Source organism: Oncorhynchus tshawytscha, linkage group LG14 (assembly GCF_018296145.1).
Source record: "Oncorhynchus tshawytscha isolate Ot180627B linkage group LG14, Otsh_v2.0, whole genome shotgun sequence".
Lineage (NCBI taxonomy): Eukaryota > Metazoa > Chordata > Actinopteri > Salmoniformes > Salmonidae > Oncorhynchus > Oncorhynchus tshawytscha.
In genome coordinates, this window is record NC_056442.1 from 54,595,837 (window position 1) to 54,609,644 (window position 13,808).

At 47.2% G+C, this 13,808-nt stretch overlaps 1 protein-coding gene across 1 annotated transcript in view; it reads right to left on the reverse strand.

The window, feature by feature from the left end:
- Nucleotides 1-1,222: 1,222 nt before the first annotated feature.
- The window catches only part of LOC112267493 (neprilysin-like), a 99,078-nt gene continuing 86,492 nt past the window's right edge, over nucleotides 1,223-13,808 (reverse strand). The window contains 9 exon segments of the mRNA XM_042297690.1: nucleotides 1,223-1,720; nucleotides 4,657-4,733; nucleotides 5,250-5,345; nucleotides 6,220-6,285; nucleotides 6,752-6,885; nucleotides 7,009-7,128; nucleotides 11,154-11,212; nucleotides 11,360-11,463; nucleotides 11,588-11,665. Coding sequence (XP_042153624.1) covers nucleotides 1,621-1,720; nucleotides 4,657-4,733; nucleotides 5,250-5,345; nucleotides 6,220-6,285; nucleotides 6,752-6,885; nucleotides 7,009-7,128; nucleotides 11,154-11,212; nucleotides 11,360-11,463; nucleotides 11,588-11,665 — 834 coding nt within the window. The 3' untranslated portion in view covers nucleotides 1,223-1,620.

Consider the following 13,808-nt stretch of genomic DNA (forward strand, 5'->3'; position numbering starts at 1 on the left):
CGGTATCAAATATATGATTTCCATGTGTTTGATACCATTCCATTGACTCCATTCCAGCCATTACTATGAGCCGTCCTCCCCTCATCAGCCTCCACTGGTGGGTGGGTGTGGTTTCACTACAAACCAGACTTCCTCTGCCCCCCACACACAAAACAGCAGTAGCTCTATGGGTTATGTAAGGCTTCCTAAGCTTGTTGAAAAATGTAGCGGTCACACCCAGAAAAAAAACACACATAAACAAATACAAACACCCACACGCACAGAGAACACCAGAAGAGGTTGGATCTATAGGAGTACAGGCTCATTCTAACGGATGGAACGGAATCAATGGAACGGAGTCAATGGAACGGAGTCAATGGAACGGAGTCAATGGAACGGAGTCAATGGAACGGAGTCAATGGAACGGAGTCAATGGAACGGAGTCAATGGAACGGAGTCAATGGAACGGAGTCAATGGAACGGAGTCAATGGAACGGAATCAATGGAACGGAGTCAATGGAACGGAGTCAATGGAACGGAGTCAATGGAACGGAGTCAATGGAACGGAGTCAATGGAACGGAATCAATGGAACGGAATCAACGGAACGGAGTCAACGGAACGGAGTCAACGGAACGGAGTCAACGGAACGGAGTCAATGGAACGGAGTCAATGGAACGGAGTGAATGGAACGGAGTCAATGGAAAGGAATCAATGGAACGGAGTCAATGGAAAGGAATCAATGGAACGGAGTCAATGGAACGGAGTCAAACACTTTGCTTCCATGTGTTTGATACAATTCCATTGATTCCAGTCCAGCCATTACAATGAGCCCGTCCTCCTATATTCCCCCTCACCAGCCTCTTTTGCTGAACACATGGTGAAGTTTAAATTAAGCTCACATTCTTACTGTAAAATAAAAATCTGAATGTGTTTGGTATATGTCAAGGCCTGACCAGATAGGTCAGCCAACTGATTGCAAGGCAACAACTTCATTTTGGTTCAATGCTTGTAGAAATAAACAGTTGGCACCCATTTTGAAGCTATTTTGACCTTATATACAGAACATTTATGCTATTCTAATTATACTCATTGGTGTATAGTCAGTCAAATAAAATGTTATTTTCTTATAGAATCCCCCTGTACAGGGGAGACTATCGATCACTGTCAATGTATACTCATCTACAACGTATTGATATACAGTTTATATATCGTGTAAAACAAATGACATTTTGGACAAACAAAGTGGTTCAAGTGGTTTAATGGACGTGGTTCAAAAGTCTGTCTGTCTGTCTGTCAAAAAAGAAGAATCCTGATTGAAATGCAAAGGGAGAAATTGAATTGAAAAGTACATTTTGTGACTGTATTCAGTGGAAAGCGGTGACCTGGGTGATCGGGTGAAGAGCCTGGGAGCTGGATATGAACAGCCCTCTGTAGTCCCTTGAAGCTGGTTGTTCTATACGATCAGTGTAGCAGTCCTGGTCCCACCCTGAAGTGAACTGGGCAACATCGACTATATCCCTGTCCCAGAATAGTGCTCTAACAGTCAGGTGGGAAAATGAGGTGATGAGGGGGAAGAGGACACAAGCCCACCTCTCACCCTCCACCAGCCTCAGGGCAAGGCTAGTGTCAGGACTACAGTATCACCAGACTTGACAAGTCTTGTCAGGCACCATGTAGCTGTTCTTGGGACAGTTGAAGGCCTTGGCAAACTCTGGGAAGTTCTGGAGGGACCCCAGAACCCTGAACAGGAAAAGGTCATTATTGGCGAGAACGACGAGGCAATCACCACAACTGGTGTCCCAGGTCTAAATCCGACACTCATTAAAATGAAATAAGGAAAACCAGAGACACTGAGGAACACAAACCATTAATATGGACAGAGATGAGGGGAAGAGGAAGTGGCCCTGGGTTAATATGGACATAGATGAGGTGAGGGGAAGAGGAAGTGGCCCTGAGTTAATATGGACAGAGATGAGGTGAGGGGAAGAGGAAGTGGCCCTGGGTTACTATGGACATAGATGAGGTGAGGGGAAGAGGAAGTGGCCCTGGGTTAATATGGACAGAGATGGAGTGAGGGGAAGAGGAAGTGGCCCTGAGTTAATATGGACAGAGATGAAGTGAGGGGAAGAGGAAGTGGCCCTGAGTTAATATGGACAGAGATGGGGTGAGGGGAAGAGGAAGTGGCCCTGAGTTAATATGGACAGAGATGGGGTGAGGGGAAGAGGAAGTGGCCCTGGGTTAATATGGACAGAGATGGGGTGAGGGGAAGAGGAAGTGGCTCTGGGTTAATATGGACATTGATGAGGTGAGGGGAAGAGGAAGTGGCCCTGAGTTAATATGGACAGAGATGGGGTGAGGGGAAGAGGAAGTGGCATTGCGTTAATATGGACAGAGATGGAGTGAGGGGAAGAGGAAGTGGCCCTGGGTTAATATGGACATTGATGAGGTGAGGGGAAGAGGAAGTGGCCCTGAGTTAATATGGACAGAGATGGGGTGAGGGGAAGAGGAAGTGGCATTGCGTTAATATGGACAGAGATGGAGTGAGGGGAAGAGGAAGTGGCTCTGGGTTAATATGGACATTGATGAGGTGAGGGGAAGAGGAAGTGGCCCTGAGTTAATATGGACAGAGATGGGGTGAGGGGAAGAGGAAGTGGCCCTGAGTTAATATGGACAGAGATGGGGTGAGGGGAAGAGGAAGTGGCATTGCGTTAATATGGACAGAGATGGGGTGAGGGGAAGAGGAAGTGGCCCTGAGTTAATATGGACAGAGATGGGGTGAGGGGAAGAGGAAGTGGCATTGCGTTAATATGGACAGAGATGGAGTGAGGGGAAGAGGAAGTGGCATTGCGTTAATATGGACAGAGATGGAGTGAGGGGAAGAGGAAGTAGCCCTGAGTTAATATGGACAGAGATGAAGTGAGGGGAAGAGGAAGTGGCCCTGAGTTAATATGGACAGAGATGGGGTGAGGGGAAGAGGAAGTGGCCCTGAGTTAATATGGACAGAGATGGGGTGAGGGGAAGAGGAAGTGGCCCTGGGTTAATATGGACAGAGATGGGGTGAGGGGAAGAGGAAGTGGCTCTGGGTTAATATGGACATTGATGAGGTGAGGGGAAGAGGAAGTGGCCCTGAGTTAATATGGACAGAGATGGGGTGAGGGGAAGAGGAAGTGGCCCTGAGTTAATATGGACAGAGATGGGGTGAGGGGAAGAGGAAGTGGCATTGCGTTAATATGGACAGAGATGGAGTGAGGGGAAGAGGAAGTGGCCCTGGGTTAATATGGACATAGATGAGGTGAGGGGAAGAGGAAGTGGCCCTGGGTTAATATGGACAGAGATGGAGTGAGGGGAAGAGGAAGTGGCCCTGAGTTAATATGGACAGAGATGAAGTGAGGGGAAGAGGAAGTGGCCCTGAGTTAATATGGACAGAGATGGGGTGAGGGGAAGAGGAAGTGGCCCTGGGTTAATATGGACATTGATGAGGTGAGGGGAAGAGGAAGTGGCCCTGGGTTAATATGGACAGAGATGGAGTGAGGGGAAGAGGAAGTGGCCCTGAGTTAATATGGACAGAGATGAAGTGAGGGGAAGAGGAAGTGGCCCTGAGTTAATATGGACAGAGATGGGGTGAGGGGAAGAGGAAGTGGCCCTGGGTTAATATGGACAGAGATGGGGTGAGGGGAAGAGGAAGTGGCTCTGGGTTAATATGGACATTGATGAGGTGAGGGGAAGAGGAAGTGGCCCTGAGTTAATATGGACAGAGATGGGGTGAGGGGAAGAGGAAGTGGCCCTGAGTTAATATGGACAGAGATGGGGTGAGGGGAAGAGGAAGTGGCATTGCGTTAATATGGACAGAGATGGAGTGAGGGGAAGAGGAAGTGGCATTGCGTTAATATGGACAGAGATGGAGTGAGGGGAAGAGGAAGTGGCCCTGAGTTAATATGGACAGAGATGGAGTGAGGGGAAGAGGAAGTGGCCCTGAGTTAATATGGACAGAGATGGAGTGAGGGGAAGAGGAAGTGGCATTGCGTTAATATGGACAGAGATGGAGTGAGGGGAAGAGGAAGTGGCCCTGAGTTAATATGGACAGAGATGGGGTGAGGGGAAGAGGAAGTGGCATTGCGTTAATATGGACAGAGATAGAGTGAGGGGAAGAGGAAGTGGCCCTGAGTTAATATGGACAGAGATGGGGTGAGGGGAAGAGGAAGTGGCATTGCGTTAATATGGACAGAGATGGAGTGAGGGGAAGAGGAAGTGGCCCTGAGTTAATATGGACAGAGATGGGGTGAGGGGAAGAGGAAGTGGCATTGCGTTAATATGGACAGAGATGGAGTGAGGGGAAGAGGAAGTGGCATTGCGTTAATATGGACAGAGATGGAGTGAGGGGAAGAGGAAGTGGCCCTGAGTTAATATGGACAGAGATGGAGTGAGGGGAAGAGGAAGTGGCATTGCGTTAATATGGACAGAGATGGAGTGAGGGGAAGAGGAAGTGGCATTGCGTTAATATGGACAGAGATGGGGTGAGGGGAAGAGGAAGTGGCATTGCGTTAATATGGACAGAGATGGGGTGAGGGGAAGAGGAAGTGGCATTGCGTTAATATGGACAGAGATGGGGTGAGGGGAAGAGGAAGTGGCATTTATTGATACAGGAAAGGAATGGAATGAGGAGTGAGAGATCGTACCTGAACTTCCCTGGACTGTGTACATCTACTTTGATGGAGTTGACAGCTTGTTCTGGTCGATGTGTTCCACACCACACCTGGAGGAGGAAGTGATGGGAGTAAGATAGGCTGTGACATCCACCCATCCATTCATCCACCCATCCATCCATTCAATCATTCATCCAACCAACCATCCATTCAATCATTCATCCACCCACCCATCCATTCACCCACCCACCCACCCACCCACCCACCCACTCATCCATTCATTCACCCACCCATCCATTCATCCACCCATTCATCCACCCATTCATCCATTCACCCATCCATCCACCCATCCAGTCACCCACCCACCCAGTCACCCACCCATCCATCCATTCATCTATCCATTCACCCATCCATCCATCCATCCATTCACCCACCCACCCATCCATTCACCCACCAATGCATTCATCCACCCACCCATCCCATCCGTCCATTCATCCATCCATCCATCCACCAATCCATTCATTCACCCACCAATGCATTCATCCACCCACCCATCCCATCTGTCCATTCATCCATCCATTTATCCATCCATCCATTCATTCACCCATCCATTCATCCAGTCTGACCTGGGCGAAGTTGACAAAGAAGAGTTGTTGATGGTTGAGGTTTATTCCAGGCAGGAGAGGCTCATTCCCATTCTTCTCCACATAGTTCAGGTATGCCTGAAATCATTAAAACACCACTTCAAACCTCACTGGCCTGAAATCATTAAAACACCACTTCAAACCTCACTGGCCTGAAATCATTAAAACACCACTTCAAACCTCTCTGGCCTGAAATGATTACAACACCACTTCAAACCTCTCTGGCCTGAAATCATTAAAACACCACTTCAAACTTCTCTGGCCTGAAATCATTACACCACTTCAAACCTCTCTGGCCTGAAATCATTAAAACACCACTTCAAACTTCTCTGGCCTGAAATCATTACACCACTTCAAACCTCTCTGGCCTGAAATCATTAAAACACCACTTCAAACCTCTCTGGCCTGAAATCATTACAACACCAGTCTTTAATACTTGACAATAGATAGATAGGTACTTGATTTAACACCAATCACATCAGATAATCTCAGACTCTCCTACCTTCTTAGAAAACGTATAAAGTAAACATAGGGCTCTCAGAATCTGTGAAGAAGTGTTCTCCATCCCTCCCGTCATCACTTTGTCTTCCCCCTGGACACTAACCCGAGACGCCTGGTTGGCCAATCACATTGCTCATTACTCACACCATGCTCCGAGAGCATGTCTAATGGTTCAATCAGAGAGCTGGCAGGAGGACATAGTAATTAGTAATATTACTGGCAGATGGCAATTACCCACAAGTCCTTCTGATCTCATTTCATCTCACAACATGTCACTCAGACGTATATAGCTAATCATCAAATGCTAAAACAATGTAGATGCGAGGGAGCAATAGAGAAAATGTTGTAACAGAATCCATTTCCTGCCTGGGTTGAAGGACTCGGTCTTCATAATGTTTGTGCATCTTTTTTTAAGCTGTAAAATGTGTCTTTCTACAGTGGGCATTCGTACCTGGTAGGACTGACGGATGCCTCCATTGTCTGCGATGTTCTCTCCCAGAGTGTTATTCCCATTGAGCTGCTTACAGAAAACAAAAAGACACATGTATACGGCCTGTAATTGAGTATTTCAGCAGTTCTCCATCCCAGGGAAACCATTTTCCACGCTGCGGGTAAATGAGCATAAAACAAAACGCTATTGTTCACGGCAACAAGTCAAGGGAGGACAGGAGATGAGTATACGTGAAGAGACAGAGGGGTATGAATGTGAACCCTGCAATCATTTCCCGGAAAAAGAAAGGAGAGAAAACAGATTAAATTAAGAAAAAAGGGAGAGGAGAGGCGAGGCGAGGGGAGAGGCGAGGGGAGGGGAGGGGTGGGGAGGGGAGGCGAGGCGAGGGGGAGGGGTGGGGAGGCGAGGGGGGGGTGGGGAGGCGAGGGGAGGCGAGGGGAGGCGAGGGGAGGGGAGGAGAGGGGGAGGCGAGGGGAGGGAGGGGAGGGAGGGGAGGCGAGGCGAGGCGAGGCGAGGGGAGAGTAAAACATACATTCAGTCCGTTGGCCAGGTCCCAGGAGAAGCTTCCATACTGGTCCACAATGCACTTGGACAGATTCACAAAGTTCTGGGTGGAGCTTGGAGTCCACCAGTCCTTCAGGTCACCATCTTTATCATAGTTACGACCTGGCAACCGGACAAACAAACTGTTAAGGACAGCTGACCAGCTAGTCCACATGTCATGAAACGACACTTTCAAATTGGACTGTCCATTCTAACAAAGCTAATTCCATGTGCAGAGTGTCTTACCGTTGTCATCGAACCCGTGTGTGATCTCATGTCCGATCACCATGCCGATACCGCCAAAGTTCAGAGACTTGGTCTGGCCCTTACCGAAGAACGGAGGCTGGAGGATGCCAGCTGGAAACACTGAGGAGGAGGAAGAGGATGAAGAAAGGATCTCACATCTTTCACCTTCAGAGTGAAGGGAGAAGACAGTAGAGGTGAAGGGAGAAGAGAGTAGAGGTGAAGGGAGAAGACAGTAGAGGTGAAGGGAGAAGACAGTAGAGGTGAAGGGAGAAGACAGTAGAGGTGAAAGGAGAAGACAGTAGTGATGAAGGGAGAAGACAGTAGAGGTGAAGGGAGAAGACAGTAGAGGTGAAGGGAGAAGACAGTAGAGGTGAAGGGAGAAGACAGTAGAGGTGAAGGGAGACAAAAGTAGAGGTGAAGGGAGAAGACAGTAGAGGTGAAGGGAGAAGACAGTAGAGGTGAAGGGAGAAGACAGTAGAGGTGAAGGGAGAAGACAGTAGAGGTGAAGGGAGAAGACAGTAGAGGTGAAGGGAGAAGACAGTAGAGGTGAAGGGAGAAGACAGTAGAGGTGATGGGAGAAGACAGTAGAGGTGATGGGAGAAGACAGTAGAGGTGAAGGGAGAAGACAGTAGAGGTGATGGGAGAAGACAGTAGAGGTGACAGTAGAGGTGATTGGAGGAGACTGTAGAGGTGACAGTAGAGGTGATTGGAGGAGACTGTAGTTGATTGGAGGAGACTGTAGAGATGACAGTAGAGGTGATTGGAGGAGACTGCAGAGATGACAGTAGAGGTGATTGGAGGAGACTGTAGAGGTGACAGAGAGGTGATTGGAGGTGACTGTAGAGGTGAGAGTAGAGGTGATTGGAGGAGACTGTAGAGGTGATTGGAGGTGATTGGAGATGACTGTAGAGGTGACTGTAGAGGTGATTGTAGAGGTGATTGTAGAGGTGACTGTAGAGGTGATTGGAGATGACTGTAGAGGTGATTGGAGGTGACTGTAGAGGTGATTGGAGGTGATTGGAGATGACTGTAGAGGTGATTGGAGGTGACAGTAGAGGTGATTGGAGGAGACTATATAGGTGATTGGAGGTGACAGTAGAGAATATTGAAGGAGACTGTAGAGGTGACAGTAGAGGTGATTGGAGGAGACTGTAGAGTTGATTTGAGGAGACTGTAGAGATGACAGTAGAGGTGATTGGAGGAGACTGCAGAGATGACAGTAGATGTGATTGGAGGAGACTGTAGAGGTGATTGGAGGTGACTGTAGAGGTGATTGGAGGAGACTGTAATTGATTGGAGATGACTGTAGAGATGACAGTAGAGGTGATTGGAGGAGACTGTAGAGGTGATTGGAGGAGACTGTAGAGGTGATTGGAGGAGACTGTAGAGGTGATTGGAGGAGACTGTAGAGGTGATTGGAGGAGACTGTAGAGGTGATTGGAGGAGACTGTAGAGGTGATTGGAGGTGATTGGAGGTGACTGTAGAGGTGATTGGAGGTGACTGTAGAGGTGACTGTAGAGGTGATTGGAGATGACTGTAGAGGTGATTGGAGATGACTGTAGAGGTGATTGGAGGTGATTGGAGGTGACTGTAGAGGTGATTGGAGATGACTGTAGAGGTGATTGGAGGTGACTGTAGAGGTGATTGAAGGTGACTGTAGAGGTGATTGGAGGTGACTGTAGTGGTGATTGGAGGTGACTGTAGTGGTGATTGGAGGTGACTGTAGAGGTGATTGGAGGTGACTGTAGAGGTGATTGGAGGTGACTGTAGAGGTGATTGGAGGTGACTGTAGAGGTGATTGGAGATGACTGTAGAGGTGATTGGAGGTGACTGTAGAGGTGATTGGAGGTGATTGGAGATGACTGTAGAGGTGATTGGAGGTGACAGTAGAGGTGATTGGAGGAGACTATAGAGGTGATTGGAGGTGACTGTAGAGATGATTGGAGGTGACTGTAGAGGTGACAGTAGAGGTGATTGGAGGTGACTGTAGAGGTGATTGGAGAAGACAGTAGAGGTGACAGAGAGGTGATTGGAGGAGACTGTAGAGGTGACAGTAGAGGTGATTGGAGGAGACTGTAGAGGTGATTGGAGGAGACTGTAGAGGTGATTGGAGGTGATTGGAGGTGACTGTAGAGGTGATTGGAGGAGACTGTAGAGGTGATTGGAGGAGACTGTAGAGGTGATTGGAGGTGATTGGAGGTGACTGTAGAGGTGATTGGAGGTGACTGTAGAGGTGATTGGAGATGACTGTAGAGGTGATTGGAGATGACTGTAGAGGTGATTGGAGATGACTGTAGAGGTGATTGGAGATGACTGTAGAGGTGATTGGAGATGACTGTAGAGGTGATTGGAGGTGATTGTAGAGGTGATTGGAGGTGACTGTAGAGGTGATTGGAGAAGACAGTAGAGGTGACAGAGAGGTGATTGGAGGAGACTGTAGAGGTGACAGTAGAGGTGATTGGAGGAGACTGTAGAGGTGACAGTAGAGGTGATTGGAGGAGACTGTAGAGGTGATTGGAGGTGACTGTAGAGGTGATTGGAGGTGACTGTAGAGGTGACTGTAGAGGTGATTGTAGAGGTAATTGGAGGTGACTGTAGAGGTGATTGGAGATGACTGTAGAGGTGATTGGAGATGACTGTAGAGGTGATTGGAGATGACTGTAGAGGTGATTGGAGGTGATTGTAGAGGTGATGGGAGGTGACTGTAGAGGTGATTGGAGGTGATTGGAGAAGACAGTAGAGGTGACAGAGAGGTGATTGGAGGAGACTGTAGAGGTGACAGTAGAGGTGATTGGAGGAGACTGTAGAGGTGACAGTAGAGGTGATTGGAGGAGACTGTAGAGGTGATTGGAGGTGACTGTAGAGGTGATTGGAGATGACTGTAGAGGTGATTGGAGGTGACTGTAGAGGTGACTGTAGAGGTGATTGTAGAGGTGATTGGAGAAGACTGTAGAGGTAATTGGAGGTGACTGTAGAGGTGATTGGAGGTGACTGTAGAGGTGATTGGAGGTGACTGTAGAGGTGATTGGAGATGACTGTAGAGGTGATTGGAGGTGACTGTAGAGGTGATTGGAGGTGACTGTAGAGGTGATTGGAGGTGACTGTAGAGGTGATTGGAGGTGACTGTAGAGGTGATTGGAGGTGACTGTAGAGATAATTGGAGGTGACTGTAGAGGTGATTGGAGATGACTGTAGAGGTGATTGGAGGTGACTGTAGAGGTGATTGTAGAGGTGATTGGAGGTGATTGTAGAGGTGATTGGAGGTGACTGTAGAGGTGATTGTAGAGGTGATTGGAGATGACTGTAGAGGTGATTGGAGTTGACTCTAGAGGTGATTGGAGGTGACTGTAGAGGTGATTGGAGTTGACTCTAGAGGTGATTGGAGGTGACTGTAGAGAAGATTGGAGATGACTGTAGAGGTGATTGGAGTTGACTGTAGAGGTGATTGGAGTTGACTCTAGAGGTGATTGGAGGTGACTGTAGAGGTGATTGGAGTTGACTCTAGAGGTGATTGGAGGTGACTGTAGAGGTGATTGGAGATTACTGTAGAGGTGATTGGAGATGACTGTAGAGGTGATTGGAGATGACTGTAGAGGTGATTGGAGCTGATTGTAGAGGTGATTGGAGGTGACTGTAGAGGTGATTGGAGGTGACTGTAGAGGTGATTGGAGGTGACTGTAGAGGTGATTGGAGGTGACTGTAGGTGACTGTAGAGGTGATTGGAGGTGATTGTAGAGGTGATTGGAGATGACTGTAGAGGTGATTGGAGGTGACTGTAGAGGTGATTGGAGGTGATTGGAGGTGACTGTAGAGATGATTGGAGATGACTGATGATTGGAGATGACTGTAGAGGTGATTGGAGGTGACTGTAGAGGTGATTGGAGGTGATAGAGGTGATTGGAGGTGACTGTAGAGGTGATTGGAGGTGACTGTAGAGTGTGAGGTGACTGTAGAGGTGATTGGAGGTGACTGTAGAGGTGATTGGAGGTGACTGTAGAGGTGATTGGAGGTGACTGTAGAGGTGATTGGAGATGACTGTAGAGGTGATTGGAGATGACTGTAGAGGTGATTGGAGGTGATTGGAGGTGACTGTAGAGGTGACTGTAGAGGTGATTGAAGGTTACAGTCGAGGTGACTCTGTTACCTATTTGGTTTTTGCTTGAGGAGTAGAAGGCGTTGACAACGGCTGCTCCTGTTACCCATCTAGGGATGAGGCACAAAGACGTTTCACAACAATATTGAATAGAGGAGTTCATAATTAATCAGAGGTTAATCACTACTGTAATATTAGTGCTGTGGCTGCTATTTTAGCCAGCGCGGACAATGGGTTTTGGAAAGGGAGGATCTTACTCTTCTTTGTTAACTTTGACCCGTAGCTTCCTCAGACGTTTCTTCTGTACGTAGTCCAGGTTCTGGAGGATGTTCTCAAAGTACTCCTCTGCACTGTAGCTCAACTAACACACACACACACACAGTGTCAATGACAGATATCAGATATGACAGTTTGAACCCTGTGTCCACTGTATCACGTCAACTGACGAAATGCATGATTATGTTCTTTCACCTTTTAACACTCACATTTTTATACTCGTTGTTCAGGTAAGTGTCATTCTTGATGTTGTCGGAGTAGCCAATCCGCTCACAGATAGCTTGTGCCTACAGAACATTCGAAGAGTTTGAGGGGAGTAACAAATAAGTTATATATGTAAAGTACTTAAGTAAAAATACTTTCAAGTATTTTTGGGATATCTGTACTTTATTTTACTATTTATATTTTTTGACAACTTTAACTTTTACATCACTACATTCCTAAAGAAAATAATGTACTTTTTACTTCATACATTTTCCCTGACACCCAAAAGTACTCGTTACATTTTGATAAGAAAATGGTCTAATTCACACACTTATTAAGAGAAACTCCCTGGTCATCCCTACTGCCTCTGATCTGGAGGACTCACTAAACAGAGAACATCCCTGGTCATCCCTGCTGCCTCTGATCTGGAGGACTCACTAAACAGAGAACATCCCTGGTCATCCCTACTGCCTCTGATCTGGAGGACTCACTAAACAGAGAACATCCCTGGTCATCCCTACTGCCTCTGATCTGGAGGACTCACTAAACAGAGAACATCCCTGGTCATCCCTACTGCCTCTGATCTGGAGGACTCACTAAACAGAGAACATCCCTGGTCATCCCTACTGCCTCTGATCTGGAGGACTCACTAAACAGAGAACATCCCTGGTCATCCCTACTGCCTCTGATCTGGAGGACTCACTAAACAGAGAAATCCCTGGTCGGGACAGGACTCACTAAACAGAACAGGTAAAACAGAGACAGGTAAAACAGAGACAGGTAAAACCGGGACAGGTAAAACAGAAACAGGACAGGTAAAAAAACAGAGACAGGTAAAACAGAGACAGGTAAAACAGAGACAGAGACAGGTAAAACAGGGACAGGTAAAACAGGGACAGAGACATGTAAAACAGGGACAGGTAAAACAGAGACAGAGACATGTAAAACAGAGACATGTAAAACAGAGACAGGTAAAACAGGGACAGAGACAGGTAAAACAGAGACAGAGACATGTAAAACAGAGACAGAGACAGGTAAAACAGAGACAGAGACATGTAAAACAGAGACAGAGACATGTAAAACAGAGACAGGTAAAACAGAGACAGAGACAGGTAAAACAGAGACAGAGACAGGTAAAACAGAGACAGGTAAAACAGGGACAGAGACAGGTAAAACAGAGACAGAGACAGGTAAAACAGAGACAGGTAAAACAGAGACAGGTAAAACAGAGACAGGTAAAACAGAGACAGAGACAGAGACAGAGACAGGTAAAACAGGTAAAACAGAGACAGGTAAAACAGGGACAGGTAAAACAGGGACAGAGACAGGTAAAAAGGGACAGAGACAGTAAAACAGGGACAGGTAAAACAGGGACAGAGACAGGTAAAACAGGGACAGAGACAGGTAAAACAGGGACAGAGACAGGTAAAACAGGGGCAGGTAAAACAGGGCAGGTAAAACAGGGGCAGGTAAAACAGGGACAGAGACAGGTAAAACAGAGACAGGTAAAACAGGGACAGGTAAAACAGAGACAGGTAAAACAGAGACAGGGACAGGTAAAACAGAGACAGATACATGTAAAACAGAGACAGGTAAAACAGAGAAGGGACAGGTAAAACAGAGACAGGTAAAACAGAGACAGGTAAAACAGGGACAGGTAAAACAGAGACAGGTAAAACAGAGACAGAGACAGGTAAAAACAGAGACAGGTAAAACAGAGACAGGTAAAACAGAGACAGGTAAAACAGAGACAGGTAAAACAGAGACAGAGACAGGTAAAACAGAGACAGAGACAGAGACAGAGACAGGTAAAACAGGTAAAACAGAGACAGGTAAAACAGGGACAGGTAAAACAGGGACAGAGACAGGTAAAACAGGGACAGAGACAGGTAAAACAGAGACAGGTAAAACAGGGACAGGTAAAACAGGGACAGAGACAGGTAAAACAGGGACAGGTAAAACAGGGACAGAGACAGGTAAAACAGGGACAGAGACAGGTAAACAGGGCAGGTAAAACAGGGGCAGGTAAAACAGGGACAGGTAAAACAGGGACAGGTAAAACAGGGACAGAGACAGGTAAAACAGAGACAGGTAAAACAGAGACAGGTAAAACAGAGACATGTAAAACAGAAACAGGGACAGGTAAAACAGAGACAGGTAAAACAGGGACAGGTAAAACAGGGACAGGTAAAACAGAGACAGGTAAAACAGAGACAGGTAAAACAG